Below are 24,428 nucleotides of genomic sequence, written 5' to 3'. Positions count from 1 at the left end.
TGCTGAGGTTCCAAGCGAGCCGAGCCGATACTAAATGTGACGTCAGCAGACTGCCGGCCACTGATTGGTCAGAAGAGTTGTCGCTGGAAGAGTCATGAGCCGTCCCACACAAGAATCAAACCCGCCATTTTTAAATATCGGCAACAGTGTTACAACCATACGACTCAATTTTGTTGCTTTGTGTGTGACAGAAAGCCTCATACAGCAGCAGGAAGGAAGGAAGGAAGGAAGGAAGGAAGGAAGGCAGGAAGGACAGAGAGAGGGAAGGAAGGAAGGACAGAGGGAAGGAAGGAAGGAAGGAAGGAAGGACAGAGGGAAGGAAAGGACAGTTTTCTTGCTTTGTGTGTGACAGAAAGCCACATACAGCAACAAGTACACCATCGCCTCCATGTCCTCCATTGTTTATGTGTTTGTGTCGCGTATAAAACAAAGTCACAGCAGTTCCGCGGAGCCGTTGCTATGACGACCCCGTCCGCGTTGAGTAGGTACCTTTTTGTAATGGAAAAGGTCGTTCCTGGAACCGTGTCAAGCCGAGTAGTACTGGAACTGTGTAGTGGAAAAGCGCCATTACTGTTTGCTTCATGTTAAGGTGAATTATCTGACAAAGGTGCAAAGGCCACTTAACAATCCGCTACCAACACACACTTCAGAAAATAATGAGCGTTCTCTCCCACCTGGTGAGATCACCATAACCTCTCTCTCCTATTTACACCATTAATCAGTTAGCCACTGTTAATTAGCACAAACAAAATAAGTCAGATTGATATGACTGTCCTGGTGTCTGGCCTTTTAGCAAAGCAAAGTGAGATAAACGATGCACGTAACAGATGGTAGACATGCAACCAGATAGATCAGTGTCACCACGGACACCCAACCCAACACACTCTGGGATCATGGTGATGATGCTGTATTATTGGTAGGAAGTTGTTAGAGGCTAAACAACAACTGGAAAGCAGGGTTATTATATATAATAAGACAACAGCAGTAATATAATATAAAATAATGAACTATAATTAAAAAAACCAAACAAACGAAAATGAACAATGTAAAACTAACTAAAACTAAACTGAATTGCAGATAAATTCAGCTTCGTTTTCTCCCTCCATTACTTCCTGTCCCGCAGCAGTCGCTATGCGTTGTGGTTAAAGAATGAAATTAAAAAGGACTTGATAATAAAACATATTTGATGTCACTCATTCTTTCATCCTTTTCAGCTTCTACAAGTCAAGGCTTTCTCTTAATACCTGAAAAACTAAAACTAAATAAAAACTAAACTGAAATTAGTCAATTCCTTCAAAATAAAACTAAACTAAAACTAGTAAATTCCTTCAAAATAAAACTAAACTAAAACTAGTCAATTCCTTCAAAATAAAACTAGTAAATTCCTTCAAAATAAAACTAAACTAAAACTAGTAAATTCCTTCAAAATAAAACTAAACTAAAACTAGTAAATTCCTTCAAAATAAAACTAAACTAAAACTACATAATCACTTGTTGAACTAACTAAAACTAGATAGAAATAAAAAAGCAAACTGAAAAACTAAATAAAAATAAAAACTAAAGACAATTTCAAAACTATAATAACTCTGCTGGAAACCCACTGGTTTGATCATCATAGCAACCAAAAGCAGGAAACTGTCTCCTCAACACAAAAATAAATCAACTTTTTCTCAGCAGATATTTTCGCGTAATTAAGAGATCTTTTTATTTCCATATAACCACAAATAATACATTTATAAAAGTCATTCAAACATTGTTCATCTTCCTGCTGCACATGCAAACATACTAAACATAACAAATCCTGTTTATGTATTATGATGTACGCATTGCCATTGTTCATTCCTCTTATATGATATATGATAAGACATGTTTGTATTATTGCAGTCAATAATAGGTACAACTCCCATACAGCTCCATACATTGTTAAGTTTTTTGACACATAGCATAATGCCAGCATCCTGCTCCGGATCAAACAGGTTGACTATACAATATTATGAGTTAAGCTGAACAGTCCGCTGCATATATATTTATTATCTTTATTTTCTTATTTCCACAGAAAAACCGGAACTTGCCTAAAGCTCCTTCACTTCTATAAACGTTAGGGCTGCTCAATTATGGAAAAAAAAATAATTACGATTATTTTGGGTCAAAATTGAAATCACGATTATTAAAAAGATTTTTTTTTAACTTTAGAAACATGCTGCATTCATTGTCCATTCGGCTTTATTCATTTTCTCTCCCATCAGCAGCCTTTTATCTGCCGCTTAACGCAACACACAGCAGAAAATGTGCAGAGATATTAGAGCTGAGCTGGTTACCATGACGATAGTTCACACATCACTTCCTGGTTTTTAATAATTAGTCAGTAAACTCAGCATCGTCTGACGCAGGCTGTAAACTCTGCACTTTTATTTACAGTTAAAACATTTCGCTGTGTGTTTCAGCTATGCTGAAGTGGCTTCCGGTCTAAGCTTTTCAAAATAAAACCTTTGTTATTGAGCGCTATCTCATTATTATTAAAAATCATTCCCCCCCCCCTGATTTTATTAGTTTTGGGATCGTTTGGCCCCTAAATCGTAATCACGATCAAATTTCGATTAATTGAGCAGCCTTAATTAACGCCTTTATAAAAATCTATCTATCTCAGAGTGTGTTGTGTGTTGTGTACATAGGTTTGCTACAATTTTGTTATCAGTGGAAAACTAAACTGGTATTTTTTTTCCCGCTACTATGGTGAATGCATTGCTGAAACATTACATGATTTTAAAATCTTCTTTGAACCCAGGGTCAACAGTCGCTCTTTCTCTTTGGTCCTGTGGGAATCTGAAACATTAAAAACACCCACATGAGTCTATGACATCATCACCACAACACACATGTTAAAATGATTATACATACCGGATGTCAAAGGGAATTCATTTCTACTTCAACTACAAGAACAAAAACAATTATGTTTCTCAGCAAGGAGTAGCAGTAAAATAAAACTTTAGTCTTTAACCTTCCTTCCTTCCTTCCTTCCTTCCTCAATCCCCCTTTCTTCCTTCTGTCCCTCTTTCCTCTCCCCTACCTTCCTTCTTTCCTCTGTCCTTCCTTCCTTCCTTCCTTCCTTCCTCCCTTCCATCTGTCCTTCCTTCCTCCCTCCCCCTTCTCTCTTTCTTTCCTCCCCCCTACCTTCCTCCCTTCCTTTTACCCTCTGTCCGTCCTTCCTTCCTTCCTTCCTTCCTTCCTTCCTTCTTCCCTCCCTCCCTCCTTCCTTCTTTCCTCCCTCCCTCCTACCGTCCTTCTTTCCTTCTTTCCTCTGTCCTTCCTTCTTTCCTTCCTTCCTTTCCTCCCTTCCTTCCTTCCTTCCTTCCGTCCTTCCTTCCCTCCCTCCTTCCTTCCTTCCTTCCTCCCTCCCTCCCTCCCTCCTTTCCTTCATTCTCCCTCCCTCCCTTCCATCCTTCCTTCCTTCCTTCCTTCCTTCCTTCTTCCGTCCTCCCTTCCTTCCTTCCTTCCTTGACTCGAAGACAACAGGAGGGTTAAATTTTATTTGTGCTTATGCATATTGAAATGCCAGTGGGATGCATCCAGTTTGCTATTATTATGGTGATTTCTGAAGAGAAAATTAGCAGTACTTTTTTTTTCTCCTTTGGACTCTGTATTTTTCAGTTGCTTATGTGTCTCCTGCAGAGAAAAGCTTCGAATCACTTTCTGTCAAATTACTGCCGTGTTTTCTATCTCGATACATTACACGTCTGTCCTCTTTCTGGCAGATTGGAAATCTCCCCCAAGGCCTTGGAACTACTTAGCAAGTGCTGTGATATGGACGTTTATTTCATATATGTGACACTAATGAAATCATTTAACAAGAATCCACATGTGTAGTGTAATATTAAAGCAGGCTCCATCTGCTTCTTGTTGTCTGTCTGTGATTTAAAGTAACTATTTTCACTCTGTACTGTTTTTTTAAAGCTTTCTTGTGATCTTGGTTCGCTTTTATTCTACTTCTCCCATTGTAGGAGGATTTTCCATTATGAAACATTTTAAAATGAATTGAACATATAGGGCTAGCTTCAGTAATATAATGTAATAAATCACCCAATTGTGTGTTAGACCAACTTCATTCCAACTTATTACCACAGGTTTTACACATTTTATTGGAAAATGATGGTCAACAGGCCTCATTTAAAGACAACTAGCACATAATTTTCATCACAATTCTGTAGAGAGAAGCAAAATGCATTACTTAGGAAAGCTTTTTATTTGTAGCATTTAAGTGCTTTAATTATTCCATAAAAAATTATCCCTATTTTTTTTCCAACTTACACATTTACTAAATCCGTTGCCATTAGTGATCACCCAATTCTTGTTGCATTGTACCTAATAAATGGGAGAGTGTTATTTTTCTCTTCTTATTAACAGGTGTTATTCATCTATTTTTACCCAAGGAGTTACAGATTTTCAAATCCTAATGGGTTGGTTGGTCAGTTTTTGCCTGACGACCACCAGACTACATGTGCTTCCTCAGGGAAATGTCAGCAAACACTCACTGAAAAGCACCTTGACCCTCCATTTGCCTTTGGACTGGGAGGAACCTTTTCTGGGCTGGAGGTGCCATTGTTGGCCATTGTTCATTTTAGAGTGAGTTCATTTTTGAAATTCTAGGACGGGAGGAACTATTGTTGCAGTTTTTGGGGTCTCCAATCTAAAATCATGGCCTATGACATCAACATACAACAGAGCTTGCCCTGTTGTATGGGTTAGGGTTAGAATGAATATAAATGAATAACAGCATCATATTGACCTTTCCTTCCTTCTCTCCCCTATTCATTTAATTTTTCAGCGGTTCCTTTATTCTCTCCCATTCCCATACTTACTATTTACAGCAGTGAGCAGGGCTTCTTCTTGACTTTGGTAGGCTGGGGGCACAGTACTGCGCGGATGGCCTCATCAAACACAGTCTTCAAGCCACGCTGGGTCAAAGCTGAGCACTCCAGGTATTTCACTGAGTCTATACGTACATACAGAAACACACACACACACACACACACACACACACACACACACACACACACACACACACAATGTCCAACAAACATCAATGAAAATACACATACCATAGAAACATAGCAACTATGAATAATGAAAAAAGGCTGAAGTAAAAAAAGCTCTAAGTACTGCAACATTATCTAATTTTTTACCACTTTTGTAAAACTTTTGATAGGACCTGACACAACAGTTATATATGTGAACAAAGAGGTCTAAAAACGTTCATATATTAACAAAGTGTAGCCAAGTGTTGCTAAAAAACCAGCAGGTATCAACTACTCCATCATCGTCAAGTGGTTGGCTAGTTAGTTAGTGTAGAGGCAGATATGTGTGCATCATAAGTGAAATGTGAAAACAACAAGAAAGGCAAAAGTTCAATAGTTATACCAGTTTGGGGATGTCGTAACAAGCCTTGTAAGGAGTTGTTTTTACCATATTGATATTCCCAAAGGAATAATGAGTTTAAGTCAGAAAAAAGAAACAAAATAAACCTCCACAAATGTCTGCGTCAAAAAATTAAAACACATTGATGGATTTCATCTTCATAAAATCATGCTACATCTGAAACAAATCCCTTGCATAGTTTTTTTTTGGCTGCATTATTATAACATTATGTATTCCATCAGATTACAATGAAATAAATCATGGATTGTATTTAAAGTTTATTATTAATTGATTATTTTGGGGCAGTAAAACTGTAAATAAAACACTGATATATAAACACTGATACAAAGATAGCAACCTATTTACACACAGCAACGTAAATATTAAGTCAAGTTGTCTTTCTGTCCACCTGCCCCCAATATAATCCCCAATATTCTATTATCTTATCAATATCTGGCCCTTTAGCAGCTAAATCTTCACTTTGATTACCAGCTATTGCAAACTTTGCTACGGTCTTGGTCTGGTGGCGCTCAGTACGTGTGTGTAATACAGCTTTTTGATGGACTGTTATCCTGGAAATAGCTGCTGAAAGTTAACCAAAGACAATAAACCAATACAATGAATTCAAATATGAACTGCAGAGTTAGATGATCATTCTCTGAGGATTTGTTATATTATCAACATAAAACTTTAGATTAGTGAAGTATTAAAGTCTGAAAACTAATTAAGGACCAGGGACATTTTAACTACTACACTTTCAAATTCAATATACCAACACAGTAATGGCAAAGAAGACAAAACACAGCTATTAAGATCAGAAAGGCGATAAAGACAAAGTCTGAGAGGACATGAATGGATGGACATCAATGTGACTGACCTATCTCCTTAGCCAGAGCCAGGCCTTGAGGGTAGGTGATTGGAGACAACTTCTTCTCCTTCAGTTTCTCAATGGTATCCTTCTCGTCCCTCAGATCCAGCTTGGTGCCCACCAGGATGATTGGGGTTGAGGGGCAATGGTGGCGAACCTCTGGGTACCACTGACAGAGGACAGAGTGAATGCAAAAAAAATTAGAATTAGAAGAGAGAGACGGGGCGGCTGAGACATGAAGAAAGAAAATGATGATGTGAATGAGAGAGTTGAAGGGAATGACAGGGGGTGAAGGGAGGTGAGACGAGAAAGTTGGAAGCTAGAAGTTAAGAAATGGTGTGAGAAGTAGAGGAACCAGATGGTCCGGTTTTTAAAATTCATAACAGAAGTCTGAAAATGCAAATTACATGCTATAGGCACAGTATGGAAAAGAGGGTAAGGTATAAGTTCTGTAATTGGGTTTTTTGCTCATCCCCAACTTGAAAATAATTTCTTAACCTGGGTGAAGGATTCATTTTCTCAGCTATCTTCCACTCTTTACCGCCTTCTCCTTCAACAATTTCTCTTAAAACTCTCTCTCGCATGCCCAGGCACGTACTTTCTTCTCTCCTTCTGATCTCTCATTTGCTTGCCTTCTCACCTCATATCTTCATGTACCTCTACAAACCTGCCCCTCTTGCTCTATCGCTCAAAGTCCTTTTACTCTTTGCCTCCTTTATCCTCTTTCGATCCATTTTCCTCAACGCGAAAATGAGAGATGCTATCTGCTTAAAAAGAACTAAGTACATTCTGTTGTGAGGCCCGCAGGCTAGTGATAACTCTTGTTTTTGATTGGCAAATCCAACCTGCTTAGTGAAGAGCTCTGCTCACAAGCCTCCCGCTTGACATTTTGGGATTATGGGTATTACCTGATGAATCATGCTGCTGCTTCTTTGGGTGAATTCTTTTTTAAATCTCCTAGCATGTTGTGCTAACATTTTAAGCCACTGTGTAATACAAATAAATTGATTCCTTTAGTCTCCTTCTCCCTCTTCAACTTTATCTGTGCCTCTGACATTTCATTAAAATACATTTAAATTCCATTTCTACATGCTATCTTGGTCATAGCCAAGAGGGACGTTCTCTGGTGGAAGTTTCTAAACTCATCAAGTGGATATTTCCTGAGTTTTATTATATATACTGTATATATTTGTTCTTTACTGCAACTTCATAACAGGACTGGAGACTTGAGAGTTAAGTCACGTCCAAAAAAATGAGGACTTGAGTGATGACTCCCTGAGGACTGCATTTGACTTGTGCCCTGAAAGCAAAAAAAAAATCTACTTTTGATCTAGTAAAATCTCACAATAGAAAATGACCTAAACAGTCTCAGGCAAGCTTACAGCTTTTATATTTAATAATTAGGCCTTTGCATTTATAGTACTGAGTCTTCACTTTGTAATAACACCATAAACACAAATGTTGTATCATTTTAATGATCAGTTGTCAGAGTTTTTAACAACCTACATTCTGATTTCCTGTTTGCTTAAAAAGACTTGAGACTTGACTACGACTTGAATTAATACTTGCTTTAAAAGATTTAAGACTCAGTTTGGACTAAAGACTTGAGATCCAACTTAGATTTGTCTTAATTGACTTGAATCTTGATGCTTGCCTGGAATGACTTGAGACATGCTCAGAAAGACTCAGAAAGAGTCAGGATCAGTTTAGACTTGACTTCAATTTGATTTATCTTGAGCTTGTCTTGAAATAAATTTGACTTGGACTTGTCATAATCTACTTTAAACTTGATTAAAGACTTGCTCTAAAAGATGAGATGCAACTTGGACTTGCTCTTAAATATTTGACTTGATCTTCACTGACTTGAAACTTGAGTTGGACTTGTCTCAGTTGACTTTATTGAGACTTTATTTCGACTTTTCTTTATTGACATGAAATTTGAAAGTTATGCTTATTACTTTAATTTGGATTTCTCTGGGTTGTCTTGAGACTTGACATGAGGCCTGTTTTAAAGCACTTCAGATTTGACTTAGACCTGAGACTTGAATAGTCTTGAATGACATGACTTGGACTATATAAACACATTAAACCCATTTACACTGTTAGTAGTCAGTACTGAATACACAGTGTTGTAGCCAGTGAGCTAGACAATCATTGGTGTAATTCTGTGAGCATTTATCAGGTCTTTTACGTTATCCAACAATGTCACAATCATTAAACAACAGATCTAATTTCCTTTTAATTGCATAAAATTATTGTTAACCCCACATTAATCTTTCTGCCCTCGCGTCTTCAGTTGATTGTGAGCCTTATAATGTTGCACAAAGTGATTACTCTCTGATTGGTGATGACTGAGTGAGCAGGATCCTGGTCAGTCAATACTGCATTGTGTCATTATGCTTTGATTTGCTTGACATTTAGCTGATTTAGTGCTTTGTTGTCAATGGTTGTTAACCTGTAGACATAAAAATTGAGCTCTCTGAGACTGATGACTGGTGGAATGAGAGGAAAAGGTTTGTCTAACTCGTCCATTAAAGGTCCATACTCAGACTCCACTGGAGGTTTCCCCTTGTAGTTGCATACTCGGCTATACAAATGGCTCCAAACTAGTTGCGATGTGACAAAACATGCTTGTAGGTGCACGATGGCCTAGATCATCAGGATAGTGTGAAACCTTTGGTGGAACGATGTTTCACGTCACTCACGAGACAAAACAGGGACCCAAAAACTGCTCCACAGTGCTAACTGAAGGACAGAAACTACCCTTGAAAAATGAGCACAGAGAAATTTTCCACCCCTAAAAAGTGACCATGTGACATTTCAATTGACGGACAGGCAATTAAATACTGTGCTTTAAAAGATAATTGAAATCATCTAATATAACAACGCACTTCTACGAACGTCATTGGTTGAGACTTTTATGTGCAATTATAAATCCATCAAATGTTTAGTTTTTCATTAAAGGTAATGTAAATGAATCTATAATGTATACCTATCGTCTGAAAGAGCTGAAAATAGAATATATGAAATTGTACATCTCTATATGGACAATTTGCTTGATCTGAAATTAATTAGAGTGTGGTGACACTTGGTTTCCTCCTCCTCTTTCTTCACCACTCAGACTAAAGATAGCTACTGTTGAGGAATATCGCAGAAGACACATAATCAATCTCATGCAAGTGGTTCATTTTCTCCTATCCCTGTCTCTTTCTCTTCTTTTTTCTTACAATATACATCAAACCTCCCCCATATGTTTGATACACCAAATGTAGCAGAGTTGGACACAATTTAGTCATTTGATTTGTTTCTATTCTACCAGATGCATTTTAATGTGATGTCTACTTGATTTAATATAAGAAAATATGTATAAGTGAAAGACTATTTTTTCAGGTAACTTATAAAGGTTCATATACCAATTTATGAGACTCACCTTAGCTCTGACGTTCTCATATGATGCTGGACTCACAAGGGAGAAACAGATCAGAAAAACATCCTGGAAAGACAAACGAGAAAGAAAATGTGGAGAAAGTTAGACTGTGAGAAACACGAGTGAAAGGTGTTGTAGATGTTAGATAGGACTATACAAGGCTATGTTATACAAGTGTATGCATTATAATGTACAGTATGTATGTTACAGTATTCTATACTTGCATTTTATCACAAAGGGCATTTTAATCTTTTCCTATTTTGGAGAAACATGTTTTCTTAACCCTTACATATTGTTCAGGTCAAATCTGAGGCATTTTTCTTTTCATTTGAGAACAATAAAAAAAAACAATAAAACATTATTTTAGCCTGAAGTAACCCAAAATAAACAGAAATCGAAATATTTATAGGTTTTGTTTTGGAGTTTGTTTGTTTTTTTGTGCACCTGATTTTAGTAGGCCTATTGAAAAATGTAGTATTACGTTAAATAATAGTCACTGAAATCATGATGGGCGTCATGTTCTCCTGTTTTAGGTAACATATGACTATAATAAAGTTCTCCAAAAAACAAATAGTGCAAAACCTAAAGAAAATACTCACTCTGCTCTCAGGTAATTTAATGAAAGATTAATCATAATTATTATTAAAGACTAAAATAGATTGATGCTTCAGAAATTCAACAACGAGCAGGAAGTATGAAGGCTCAGAATATGATAGTGCTTTACCAATTTTTTGCCACTAGGGGGCATCAGAAACGAGCAACACTGTCATAGTGTTACCAAGCTGACATGTAAGCAAACATTTGATTATAGTTATTATTTTACACATCCAGCTGACATGGAGCAACGTTTGCATTCATGTGAAGTCATGTTTAGGTCCCCCTGCCTCTCTGCTTTTACATCTGTTCTCCTGAAGTAAGTATTTGTGTCTTTAGCCACTGAATGCTCCACTAGCTAGTTGCTAACTTTATCTAAATGTAGTTCGGTGCTGAGCAGGTTGTTAACAGACTTTTTGCTGAAAACAGCTGCTTGCTGTGGTTGAAAACCAGGTTTGCCACCGTAAGTGATCCTGTTAACATTGTACGTAGCCATGTGATACGTTTTGAATATAAAATGATTCATTATAGCTGCTGAAAACTGCATTAAGCCTCTTGAGGCAAGTATTAGTTAATGGGTGAACATGTTTAGCTCTATATTTTTGTTCTTTTGTCTGCGATGCGTATCAACAGTTGTTTAATATGACGAGGGTTTCATCTAGAAATCATGACTATCTGGTGGTCTTCACACATTTGGCAGCTTTCTCAGTAACCCCTCCATCTCTTTCTCTTTTTCTTTTCCTGCCTTTTAATTTAATTTGACGGAGATCATTCAGCCAGCAGTGTTGTAAATGGATCTGGCAGTTGCAATCTCAACTCTCCCGGGTTTCACAGAAGCAGATAAAGTGGATTTCTACCTTTTTTAATAAACGGTGCCCTTTGTGTGTGTGTGTGTGTGTGTGTGTGTGTGTGTGTGTGTGTGTGTGTGTGTGTGTGTGTGTGTGTGTGTGTGTGTGTGTGTACCGTCTGTGGGTAGGACAGTGGGCGAAGCCTGTCGTAGTCTTCCTGTCCAGCTGTATCCCAGAGGCCCAGGTTGACTGGCTTGCTGTCCACCATCACATTAGCTGAGTAGTTGTCAAATCTGTTGGGAGCACAGAAGGTCAGCGATCAATCAATCAGTCTGTGAGTCAGTCTTTAATTTAATTGATTATTTAAACAATCAATCATTTGATTTATAAATGCCATAGAAATGCCATCACGCCAAGCTAGGGTCTCATTGTGAGGCATCAGTCATCTACTGGCCTGTGACGTTATAAGAAAGTATTGATCGGTTATCTGAAGGGAGATTCTTTTTTTAGGGAACACATGGAAAATAAGCTGATTGGAGCATTATAAATTATATAATGAAAAAATGTCTATGTCTATTTTTATATAATCATGTATATAGGCTACCCATTTTCAAAACAGGGACTTTGAAATCAGACAAATATAATGGTTATTTAAGTCAGTAGTTGCAAACGTACTTCTTATTTTTTTGTCCAATTAATGAGACAGTTACTTTTGATCTTTAACTTTTAATTTCCTTGTTTCTTTGTGTGTTTGGTGTTTGTTACACCTAAAAAATTAAAAAATAACAACAAAAAAATGTCCAGAGACTTTGGCCTCTGTTTGTATTTCTGTGGTTACATATCTGTGTTGAGGAAATAGGTTATAAAGTGTCCTGTACAGTAAAGATCATGATATTTAAGCAGCACTGCCCCCTTGAGGCGTACCTGAAACATTACAGTCTCATTTAGCAGCTTTTAGTTTATGTGTTTTGTGTTCCTAAACTTTCCTCTGGACCTATTCTTTGTACTTGTGCTGCTACACATAACACAACATAAACAATTACCAGATAACTTCAGCTAAAGAGCACCATGTGCAGTTAAATCCAAAACACTTAAACACACATAAAATAATCTTTTTAAAGTCTCATACATACAATCTAAATACAACATTTAACATCCTGACCATATGTAAAGTAAGTGGTGTTGATTGTATTAACTTGGGTTGTCTTGTAGAAGTTTCAGTTTTCGCAACATGCATGTACACATACTCTTTTTTAGCAACATCCTGCTTCATTTTCATGCTTAAATTTAGAGATGTTATCAAATCGGTTGTTCTAGCCTTTCCACACTCACATAAGCAGTCATGTCTAGAGTGAATCTACAGTTCTGTTTCTTACTTGTTTCATTTGTTTATTTCATTGTTATTTGTCTTATCTTATTTTGCTTTAAACTTAAAAACTATATTGCTATTTTCATTTTTGCAACTTTCTTGCCTTTGTCTGATTTTGCTTGTGTCATTATTGCCACTTGTAGTGCTGAACTGTTTAAAACTAATGCCTTGCTCATGGGCAGTGCAGCATTTATAGTTAAGGGAAGGAAATGTGTTTGTCATTTACCTTCTTCTCTATTTACCTGCAAGGTTTTAACCAGGTGAGCTTTTAGGAAGACGTGTTTTCATAGCCTCGAGGCTGCTGCCAGCCCAAACCTGTTGGTGTTATTGCCATCAGATATCTGCAGATGCACTGCTGTGTGTTTGTCTTCGTTACTCTGTGTAGTTGAGTTTCTAACATTTGTTGCAATGCACGAGTGTTCATATGATGTGCAACAACATGTTTTTTGTTTCTTTTTAACTTTGTACAATTTATGTCTTTTCATACCTTCAAAGAGAGAGAGTGAGAGAAAGTGAGAGTGTCTGTGTGTGCGTCATACTCACACAGTAGGAATGTATTCCCCGGGGAAGGCATTGGTTGTGTAGCTGATGAGAAGACATGTTTTCCCCACAGCTCTAAATCACACAAGTGAAAACACATACAGTGAGGAATTATGAAAAGGGAACAATGTTTTAGGCTATAAGGGTAGAATTAAAAGAAAGACTAAAGATGGGTGGGACTGCGGGGGGAAAAAAGAGTTATATAAGCTGTACAATAACAGAAAGCATTACATGTTCAAAGTGTACCGTCTTTGGAGTTTGTGTACAAGTTTTGTTTGAAGAAAATGAATTCATGTTTTTAAAAAGGGTAGACACAATAAGCTTATAGGCTTCAGTCTACACCTTTTTTTCGGTCAAAGAAAATAAAAGAGAGAATAAATAATTTGTAAGAGAAACAAATAGGGATGAGGAAAGAATTTATATATCTTATCACTTTATCTCTTATCTTTGTTTTGTTTGCGTGCATAAAACTTACCTAACCTACATAACCAAGGTGTTACTCACTCAGGGGGCTTAAACATCCGGTTCAACTTTACAAATAAAGACAATCATATTTCAGCATTTCTCATAGTATAGTTTCTAGCTGTGAGCTGTAAGTATCAGTGTTTTTTTTGCAGTATGCATTGTATTATGACATCTTTTCCACATCACATACTTAAAACCTGCTTATCTATTAGTCAATCTACTGTATGCTTCTGTAGCACCCCTCCTCCAGGTTGGTGCTTTACAGATGACTAATAAAACAGTACAATCATACACACAACATCCGATTTGTGACAAATGCACCCAAGAAATATTTAAAATAGAATAAAAACTAGATAAAAACAGACAAAACACTATGGTAAATAATTAGCCGGCAATAAAAAAACACATAAACAATCAAATTGAAGATTAAGTAAAATAAATTATCTCCATAAACTATTTAAATCAAAAGCCACGTCACATAGGTGGGTCTAAATCTATTAACACTTCGAGCTACTCTTGCATCATCAGGTCGACTGTTCCAGCAGCTCGGAGCATAAAAACTACATGTTGCCTCAACAAATGTTTTTTTTTTCTTCCTAGAACAACTTAAAGACTCATGCCAGAGGACCTGAGGGGTTGTACCAGTTAACATTGCAAGCATGGCAAACAAATAAACTGGTGAAAAAGAAGTGAATGAAGTGCTTTTTAAAGAAATAAAGTAGATTTTAAAATCAATAGGAAAACTCACAAACAACCAAAGTAAGATTTTAAAGACAACTAGTGAAAATAAATAGAAGAAGCGATGTGATGTAATGAGATATTTAAAAGGCTGATCTATCATGAGTTTATGTTTGAATAGCTAACAAACAAACAAACAATTTGACAAAACCTCAGCTGCATTAGCATGTTTATAACAGGAGCACAGTGAGCAGCTGGTGTCAACCACCGTCGTGATGAACCGGCACGTCTGCTGCGTGCAGGAGATGATCAGACATGTATCGACTAGCTCAGCTCTTAGTTTGTTCCAGAGCATAGCTGTCAGCGTTTCAACAACAACACCAGGACTCGTGCCCTGTCTGCCTTAATAAGAGGGGGCAGAAAAATGCAGATCATAATGTTCAGGGGGGGAAAGTCTAATTGGGAACAGGTTGTCAGGGTGTTACCTCAGCTTTGTTGCTTTTTAATCAAAGAAAAGTTGATTGAGAAAATCCATCTTGACTGACACCAGGTGATAAATGCTCTAAAACTGCACCTGTAGCTTTTAGAACCATATGTTCATCGTATGATATGAAGTTCACATTTATCATAGGGCTGGGCGATTATGGCAAAAATCAAAATCACGATTAATTGAACTTTTTAACCTCGATTACGATTAATGAACGATTATCTCCACCCTTGATGAACAATGATGTATTTTCACAGTTTCTTTAGTTTTGTATTTTACACTGCTGCCCTCACACGAGTATCAAAATGACCCCATCTGTTTTGACTGTTCCTTCTTTCCTCCTTCCTTTCTTCCTTCCTTCCTCCCTTTCTTCTTTCCTCCCTCCCTCCCTTCCTTCCTTCTTTCCTCCCTTCCTTTCCTTTCCTCCCTTCCTTCCCTCCCTCCTTCCTTCTCTCCTTCTTTCCTCCGTCCTTCCTTTCCTTCCTCTCTTCCTTCCTTACCTCCCTACCTCCTTCCCTCCTTCCTTCCTTCCTCCCTTCCTCCCTTCCTCCCTTGACTCGAGGACAACAGGAGGGTTAAGGTGTGACGCTGTGGTTATTGTCTAGTTTACTTGATTAGAACTATGAGAAGATCATGGTTTGGGTTAAAATGATCACTGGAGACAAGTTTTCAAATTCCTTAAAGATATGCAACCTTTGCTGTCATGGCAACAGTGAACATCACGATTAATAAACATGAGCAAGATTAAGTCGATTAGAGTTTCTAAATGTTGGTTTTGATTATTTTTCAATTAATTCCCCAGCCCTAATTTATCATGTACCTTTACTCACACAATAGTTGTAAGGCAAACTCTAAATCCCAGTTAAACAACAAAATATTCTCTTCCTAAAACCTCTATCGTGTCAAAAACCTCTATCGTGTCAACCGGCTTCTTACTGTATAATAAGTGATTTGGCCTTTTATCTGCCATAGTTTGGATTTTGACTGGGCTCCTTTTACTGGTTTAAAGTGGGTGGGTTTAAAAAGATGATGTTACAATATTAATAAAATTCACAACAGTAGAGGAAGGATGAGAAATGTATTTGTCTGTTGTTTTTACTTGTGTTGCCAAGGAGACACAAATTTGATTGAACCACGCCCTCACAGTCCTGAAGAGGCAGAAGTAATATTAAACTCATATTAATACCTACAGATGTTTTACTTTTTAACTTTATATTTGGATGCCTCTCCCTTAGTGACAAACATTACTTGCTAAAGCTGTCAGCTGCCTCTCACATCCTTCAACACCAGGTGACATTTACTCCGTTGCCATGGAGTGAGGAGTTTCAACATGCATAGTTTCAGTTTTTTTGTTTTTCGCCAAGGTTCAGATTTCAGGGAAATACAACATCTGCCACTTTGCTGTTGTTTGAAGTACTTACAACTTTTTCTTTTAAACTTACCCTTTACCATAACCTTAAAAAAGTCTATTAAAACTAAAAGTTTTCTAAAATAGCAATGGACAGGTTATGTTGTTTTACTTGTGTTGCCAAGGAGACACAACTTTTATTGAACCACGCCCTCACAGTCCTGAAGAGGCAGAAACTCATATTAATACCTATGTTTTACTTTTTAACTTTATTTTAACTTTTATTTTTTAAACTTACCCTTTACCATAACCCTAAAAAAGTCTATTAAAACTAAAAGAAGTTGCCTAAAATATCAATGGACAGGTTCTGTTGTTTTTACTTGTGTTGCCAAGGAGACACAAATTTGATTGAACCACGCCCTTACAGTCCTGAAGAGGCAGAAGTAATATTAAACTCATATTAATACCTATGTTTTACTTTTTAACTTTATTTTATATTTTATAAACTAACCCTTTACCATAACCCTAAAAAAGTCTATTAAAACTAAAACAAGTTGCCCAAAATATCAATGGACAGGTTATGTTGTTTTACATGTGTTGCCAAGGAGACACAACTTTTATTGAACCACACCCCTCACAGTCCTGAAGAGGCAGAAGTAATATTAAACTCATATTAATACCTATGTTTTACTTTTTAACTTTATTTCAACTTTTTTTTTTAAACTAACCCTTTACCATAACCTTAAAAAAGTCTATTAAAACTAAAACAAGTTTTCTAAAATAGCAATGGACAGGTTCTGTTGTTTTTACTTGTGTTGCCAAGGAGACACAAATTTGATTGAACCACGCCCTTACAGTCCTGAAGAGGCAGAAGTAATATTAAACTCATATTAATACCGACAGATGTTTTACTTTTTAACTTTATTTTATATTTTATAAACTAACCATTTACCATAACCCTAAAAAAGTCTATTTAAACTAAAACAAGTTGCCCAAAATATCAATGGACAGGTTCGAGTGTTTTGAATAAGAGTTCTTGAAAATGTATAAGTAGAAGACAGTTGAGTAATGATATAGAAGAATGCTTCGGATGTGTCCAGTATCACTCTGTCTTTGTCATATTTAAGTGTCTGGATTCTCAGTTTAACATGTATAAACATACTTTCTTTTTTATATACCACACAATTCAGTCCTTCATCTTTGATTTTGACAATTTTCGGTCACAGCACACAGTAATGATGATTCATTAGTTTCAGAAACCTCAACATCCTGCTTACTGTGCAGTGAACTACTAAATGTTCAGGGAGTGAGATCAGATGCAACATATGTGCTGATAAAACTAAACTAATCTTCATTGCTAGATACCGCTAGAGTTGACTGAAGAAATTTATCTGTGGGTGGACTGACTCTTCAAAGAGATTTTTTTAAAAAATCCCACTCAAAAATTACTTTGTATTTTATGCTTAAAAGTATTTTATTCAAAATACACACAAAGCTGAAAAGGCTCTGATCATAGAGGATGGCATCTTAAAATGGCCGTCGCAGGAACGAGATGACTCAATAATGGTATGAGCAGCTGTCAAGTAAGAAAGGCAGTGTGTGTGTGTAAGTGTTGTGTGAGAGAGAGAGAGAGAGAGAGAGAGAGAGAGAGAGAGAGAGAGAGAGAGAGAGAGAGAGAGAGAGAGAGAGAGAGAGAGAGAGAGAGAGAGAGAGAGAGAGAGAGAGAGAGAGAGAGAGAGAGAGAGAGAGAGAGAGAGAGAGAGAGAGAGAGAGAGAGAGAGAGAGAGAGAGAGAGAGAGAGAGAGAGAGAGAGAGAGAGAGAGAGAGAGAGCTTCTATCTCTGTGAGGTCCAACTTGACTTTTACAGTTTCTCACGTTGTGATATCAACAAATGGTGGTCAGATGTTTAAAAGGTTAGGTAAAGGGTTGACCGTACCGTTTTCATGTGTAAGAGTAATGGTTATAGGAATGCGTTATGTTGTGCATTTTGTTAGTAAAAGCCCTCACAAGTATAGAAATACAACCGTGTGTGTGTGTGCACGCGCTGTGGTTGGACATGAGTCAAAAAAGGAACTGATCTGTTTCAGAAGCAAGCGTCAGTGTTGAAAACAGGAACCAGCCAAACTGAGCTATCAAGAAAAAAAAACAAAAAAAAACCTTATACCTCTGATCTCTCTCTGTCTCTTTCTTCTTAATCTGGTTTTCCATCAACTTTTCTGTCCCCTGCTGACACCATCCTACAGTACCTAATCTGGTTTCAGCTTGGCAAACTCTTCAAAGAGAATCCATTCTCGCTCTGCCTCTGTTTCTGTCTCTCTCCACTCTTGATCCCCATTCTGCATCTCTGTTCCGTATCTCAATCGTCTTTCCTCCACTGAGACTTTCTTTCTTTTCTCCCTGTCTTGCTTTATGTCCGATTTAGCCCGCCAGTTATGACCATGTATCCTTCACAACAGCATGCTTTTTCTAATTTCTTCTCCTTCTTTGTTTGAGGCACCCTTGTGTCTCCCTTCAGTTGGCCCATTTCAAAAAGCAGAAGTACAGAGTTAAAAAAAGGCCTCAAGCATAAGGAGTCAAAAATATGTCAACCTGGACTAAAACAAAAAACAGTGTGTGAGATGAAATTTAAATATGTATCATGTCTATTAGTCTAAAAGTTTCCAAAGCAGGGAAACTGACAAGTTCCTCTTCATTTAGTTTCATTAGTTCATTAGTTTTGTGTGTGTGTGTGTGTGTGTGTGTGTGTGTGTGTGTGTGTGTGTGTGTGTGTGTGCAACATACAATTTTTCCGTCTTGTTGCACTGTATTCAAATTTAAAGGACCAGTGTGTAGGATTGTGGTGGTGAGGTTGCAGATTGTAAACAACCCATGGGGGCCGTGAAACTCAAAACACAAAAAGACTCTTTAGAGCCAGTGTTTGATTTGTCCATTCTGGGCTACTGTAGAAAAACTGAGGTCTCTGTGGAAGAGGACTTACTCCTAATGAAGATATAAAGGGCTCATTCTAAGCTTATGAAAACACAATGGTTCTTATTTTCAGGTGATTACACACTAATTAAAACATATTTCTAAAGATTACATCCCATTAATGCCAAGTCCTTTCTGTAGCTATAACCAGTTTGGGGTTAGGTGGGAATGTGTGACTTCTGTTGTTTGTTCTCCCAGAGACAGAAAAAGAGCCATCTTTTTAGATTTGCTCTATTTTATGTCTCATCTAGATAGGTGTTACAAGTTTTAAAGAATAATCTCGTCCTACTATGTCTGAAAGTAGCACATACATGTATTATCTGTACCTATATCTTGGAAAGTTGGGATGTCCACTAGATTTTGTAACAGAGCTCTGTGGGTTTGAACATTTGGCTACACAGCACTAGTTTGTAATGTCTGAACCACTAATGGGCCTCTCTTCTTAAAAGCTGAGAATTTATTGTAATTTCCAACTAACTAATATGTTATTGAAACAGACCATCGATCCATCCAACAGGCTAACACTATACACTGTAACAATAACAAGGCCATAAATGTATGTTAACTTATAGACGGCAGATACTGAGAAAAAGACTTCCCTATAATCTCAGACCAACTTCCTCCTCTGTATCTGTTAATGGAAGCTATAAATGTCGTTTGTGACATCTGGTTTAGTCACACAGACAACTACACACGTGTTCACATACACAGAGAGCAGCTGCTGAGTTTCTTCAGTACATCTGCATAGATTTCACCTTCATTGAAACTGGTGGAGCCCCAAAATTAACAGGAGAAAGGTAAACAGCTACAGCAAAGAAACTTCACAGTGAAGAAGTGTTGAAGCAGGATGCCATGTTAGTTCCTACCAGAGCTGATCAAAAACTAAAAAAAATCATGGTAGAAATTACTCATAGCACAACCGGCCTCAACTGACAGCTTCTCGGTTCACATGGGGCCAACGTAGTCTCTCAGATTTGCTAAAAAGTGCGATCAAATCGTTTTAACCAGGCAAATCAATACTGTGTGTGAGGGACTACCCCAGATGTGAAACTGGGCAGAAATCTTAGCTCAACCCAAATTATTTTCTCTGCATTCACAGTATACACAATATTTCTTCCCTTTTTTTTCATGTATGATTGAAATCTGGGTCAAGGTCTGAAACAGGGTCACGTGCTCTAATAAAATACAACTCATGTTGTGTTTTGGACGTAAGAAGTCAAGAAGTATGCAACATGCTTGGCATTCAAGTGGCTGACATTGTGAGAAAACTTTTGCTAGTAAATTGACAACAACTAGTGCTTTCTGATCCAATTTCAAAAAATGGTATAGGATTTAGCCGTTTTTGGATTCCATTGATATTTCACGGTCCGGACTCTTTTCATTTGTGGTTCTGTGATGGAGGAATGAGCTACCACACAGTTTACTGGCTCCCTTGGAAGAGTTGTTTAGATACTGATACCAGTATCGTAAATGCCTCTAATACAACCTAAATGCTAGATCGGGTATTAGCGAGTATGCCAGGCTATGCATCGATCCAATACCAACATTTTTTTAAATAAACTTTTATGTCGTTTCACACCCAATAAAACAGTTGTTTTCCTGGTAATCTATTTTTCTTTGCTGCTCCAAAACATCAGCCCACACTGCAAGCTCTTAAGTACAGCCAGAGGCAACAAATTTCAGACTCTGGGAGAAGAATTGATCTCCAGTAAATAATGTAACGTTAGCTGTTAGCAAACTGTCAACTTCTTGGCATTATTTGGCACTGGAAAGCCCCAACAGTAAAACAGTGACGTGTACATTACCCAAGGGTTCAGTTTCACAGGGTGGCACTGGTGGTGCTAATTTCAACACCATCCGCCTTATAAAGTGTTTTAACACGTATCACATGAAAGATAGCAATCATGTCACATCCTTAGATGATTAGTGGTAGAAAGCTGTCTATTCATTTATTATCAAATGTTGGATTCAGTATCGAGAAGGAAAAAATGTTAATGAAACCTCTTTTATCGTATGGTGAATTCAAGATGCCCCTGAAAACTCTTCTATGTACACCTCAACACTTGAGCCCCTTGAACCTTTCAACTCTGTTTTGATTGTTGCGCTACTTTCTTCTTGTATTTCGTATGCTCTCCCAGTCATTTCTTACGTTAATTAAAAGAAATAAGATACAAGAAAAGAAAAACCATCAAAAAATGCTCCTGTGTAGTACTCTTCTCACTGCACTTGTACCTAAGTCAGCTACTTGAGAATTTGTACCATGCCTAATTTGAGTCACTGTCCTCTAATGCTGTATAGTCTTGCCCCACTTGTAAGTTGCTTTGGATAAAAGTGTCTGCCAAATGACAAAATACAAATTTAAAAATGACTTTTTAAAAAACCCCATCAGGATATGTCACAACTTGTGAACTTCAGATATATTTGGCTACAGTACAGTCTATACTTTTTTGGTCATTAACAGGTTTTCTGCAAGTGCTGCATTTTCAGTTTTAAGGATTTTTTCGTCAGTACTTTCCCTTTATTGTAACGGTTTAATTTCAGATGCAGTTTCATGGACTACGACGGCAAAAAAGGAACAATGTCTCACTGTCCAAATATAGAACTGGCCTTTACCTCTCCCCGATGATTTTAAATCACAGTGGTACATTCAACACACACACACACACACACACACACACACCAGGAAACTCAGATCACACAAGGAAATGCCGCTACCTGTGTGCAACCTGTAAATGTTAAATTCTCTGTTTACTGATCTCTTGCAGATACAGCTACTTCCGCTTAACAGTTTCTCTCATCATGACAACCGGAGGCTTGCCCAACTTTCAAGGGTAAGAAGTACGACTTAGCCTTTCTGATGTGTTAGACGACACATTGTCCAAACTTGTTCTGAAGTAGTTTTTTTCAGACTTTCGAGCCAACAAATCCTCCACTAGTATTAAAGAGTGCAATAAAGGTCAAATGCAAGAAAAGTGTGTCTTCCTGTTTTTTCTTGTCTTATAAGAAACCCCCCCTTTTTTTAGCACATCTTCTACTTTAAATCCATAGTATGGACAGTAATGAGTCTGTGCTCTGAAGCTTGTTGCGCTGCAGCATTTTCCTGCATGTTGTGGCCTGTGTCATCCAGCACCCTCACTCTGAATCAGCACTGTCAAACACACACCTCAAGATGTACACGTAACACTCAAATAACTACCTTCAAACTGCCCAAGAAGTTTACAAGTACAGCAGCCTTGAAGTTTTTTGGACTAAATATCATATTACACAGCAACATCACTGCGGAAGTTGATCTAACTGTCACTCAAGGTTGTCCACGCCATATGCAAATTTGTGACACATTCATCAAATAATCCTTAATTCGGAGCCTAAAGGTTTAAATATCACCCTCATGCATTAGCTTAATTAACACTTCATGATTCAGTAAGGAGGCAGCTTAAGTTTGAACAAGGTAGGTAAAGTAAAAAATAATGGCGTACCCATCTCCCACGACAACACATTTGATAGCCTGCATCCTGTTCCGTCTTGTGCTCTTCAGTCTGAGAGAAACAGAGACAGAGAGGAAGGTTCAGAGCTCAGCATGCAACTACAGGAAATTGTTACACACCTCCCTCACTCACTCACAGCAAAGTAGGCAGCAAAGGGAGGGCTCTTTGTCTCCTTCCCTTCTCTCAGTTTTGCACTCACATCTTCTTCCTGTTTTGCTGTTTCATTTTTTTTGTCCTCTTCATTGCAAAACTTGTGTAAAGTAGAAATTGTTGAGTGAATAATGAAGAAAAGGGACTCTATTACAACAGATAATACATGTGAAAATGGCTGTGTTGAAGAAAAAACACTCAAGTCCTTGTTCAAAGTTTGCTGTGGTTGTTGGATGTTCATTGATATTCTGAGATATTATTGAGCACACTGAGACAGAGTGAGTCCGAGACAGTGGACTGACTCAGAGCAAATGAAATTGGAGGCATTTTATACAGTAAGACCAAGGCAGTGATCAGCAAAGGAACAAAAGGCAGGAAGGGAGAGCATTTGCATTCAGACCTTACAGTGTGACACACAGGCAAGATCAAGGGATAACTTAGTTGGGGGAGGTGGTCAATTAATGTTAATTGCAGAGAATCACAACATAACGAGGGTCTATAGATTAAATCATCAGGGGACAGTAATGATCAAGGGCTGTAATGTCACTATAGATCAAGGTGATGTTCTCCGATGTCACTTGATTACATCACATCTTTGACCAAACGTGAATGTCTTCTTCAGCTGCAGATTGTTTTGAAAGGGGTGAAGTGTTGCAGTAAAAACAACTCTGGACTTTATTTAGACTTCCTCCTTTGTACCCTTTGCAATCATGCGTGCTTAAGGACCACACGCACAGAAATACACACACAGAGAAACGCACACACATAAAGAGATCTGTAGTTCAGTTTAAGTCTACTTTTTATGAAGTTTGATATACATTTGTAGAGAGATTAAACAATTAAAATTAAGAAAATACAATTTGAAAATTCTTATACAAAAACACAGTGTCCAACAAATAGTACAGTAGTAATAACTTTAACTGTAATATTTCGTATGACCACTAGATGGCGTTTCTGCATCAATTTTGTGAATAACCTCACAGGAGGAACAGCTTTATATCTATTAAATGGGATATTTTATTTAATTGACAGACATTCCCATTTTATTATGGGACTATATGGGACTAAGACTAAGAGCTGAAACATCCTGATGAAATATGCATACTGTGTATTCCAGTAATGATGAATGTTTCAGTGGCTTCTCAGAGATAGATTAATTACTTTAATCCTGTTACAGTATATTACAGTTAATCCAGATTATTTAGTTTTATAATAATGATCTAATATTGACTTGCATATGTCATGTTTTCACTGTTCTGGAGGAGCAGATGCTACAGATGATTTCCTGATGAGAGGAAGGTTGTCGTAAGTGTTCGAGGCACAGTGTGTACGACCGCCCTGTTCTCCTTTCACAACAGTCCTCCAAGTGTTTCACCTGCCAATTCAACTCGAGTTACTCCACAACAACAAGACAAGAGGAACAGTGATCTTGTCTTCAATATATATATATATATATATATGTTGAATTTGAAGTTCAAGGTTAATAAATTGGAAATGTGTCTTGTTTTTCTCATGTAACACCAAATGATAGGGATGTATCTATAAGAGTTCTGCAGATTAACGTGAGGGATTTAACTAATGCCTCAACAGATGATGATATTCCTGACTTTCGAAACTCACCCTTGCCTGTGTTTTGCAACTAAATTTCAAAACGCTCACTTTGTCATCTGAAAGTTTCAACCTCTGGCAGAGGATGTAAGTAGCAAACAGCAGGGCTACATACTGTAGCGTCACATTCAAGCCACAGAAGAATGTCAATTGTGGTTAATAAACTTCAAAATGAAGAACCATCACCCTCCTTGACTCCCTCATTTGTAAATATTGATCCTAACAATAAGATTTTACTTTGA

The 24,428-nt window shown here is 37.5% G+C and overlaps 1 protein-coding gene across 2 annotated transcripts; it reads right to left on the bottom strand.

Annotated features, from left to right (window-relative positions):
* Window positions 1–1,700: 1,700 nt before the first annotated feature.
* On the bottom strand, window positions 1,701–22,506 carry rac2 (Rac family small GTPase 2). 2 transcript variants are annotated; one of them, XM_053340189.1, is made up of 7 exons: window positions 22,420–22,506; window positions 13,002–13,073; window positions 11,265–11,382; window positions 9,711–9,773; window positions 6,290–6,449; window positions 4,857–4,990; window positions 1,701–2,823 (listed from the first exon to the last, which is right to left on the bottom strand). In XM_053340189.1, the coding sequence occupies exons 1-6, from the start codon at window positions 22,452–22,454 to the stop codon at window positions 4,860–4,862; spliced, it is 579 nt and encodes a 192-aa protein (XP_053196164.1). In that variant the 5' UTR covers window positions 22,455–22,506; the 3' UTR covers window positions 1,701–2,823; window positions 4,857–4,859. The 2 variants fall into 2 exon arrangements, with proteins under 2 accessions (XP_053196164.1, XP_053196171.1); XM_053340196.1 differs by lacking the exon at window positions 1,701–2,823 and having other exon boundaries at window positions 4,930–4,990; window positions 6,286–6,449.
* Between the last annotated feature and the right edge of the window lie 1,922 nt (window positions 22,507–24,428).

This window comes from Scomber japonicus, chromosome 2 (assembly GCF_027409825.1).
Source record: "Scomber japonicus isolate fScoJap1 chromosome 2, fScoJap1.pri, whole genome shotgun sequence".
Lineage (NCBI taxonomy): Eukaryota > Metazoa > Chordata > Actinopteri > Scombriformes > Scombridae > Scomber > Scomber japonicus.
Note: the sequence above shows the minus strand (reverse complement) of the source record. Positions and strands in the feature narration are given on the sequence as shown.

What these genes read in the sequence shown, in the direction of transcription:
- rac2 (XM_053340189.1), bottom strand. Translation starts at nt 22,454, where the DNA reads ATGCAGGCTATCAAATGTGTTGTCGTGGGAGATGG. An exon ending in CACTGTCCTACCCACAGACG is followed by an intron (nt 9,774 to 11,264) that starts GTACACACACAC and finishes TTGTCTTTCCAG; the next exon opens with GATGTTTTTCTGATCTGTTT. An exon ending in ATGAGAACGTCAGAGCTAAG is followed by an intron (nt 6,450 to 9,710) that starts GTGAGTCTCATA and finishes GTCCTCTGTCAG; the next exon opens with TGGTACCCAGAGGTTCGCCA.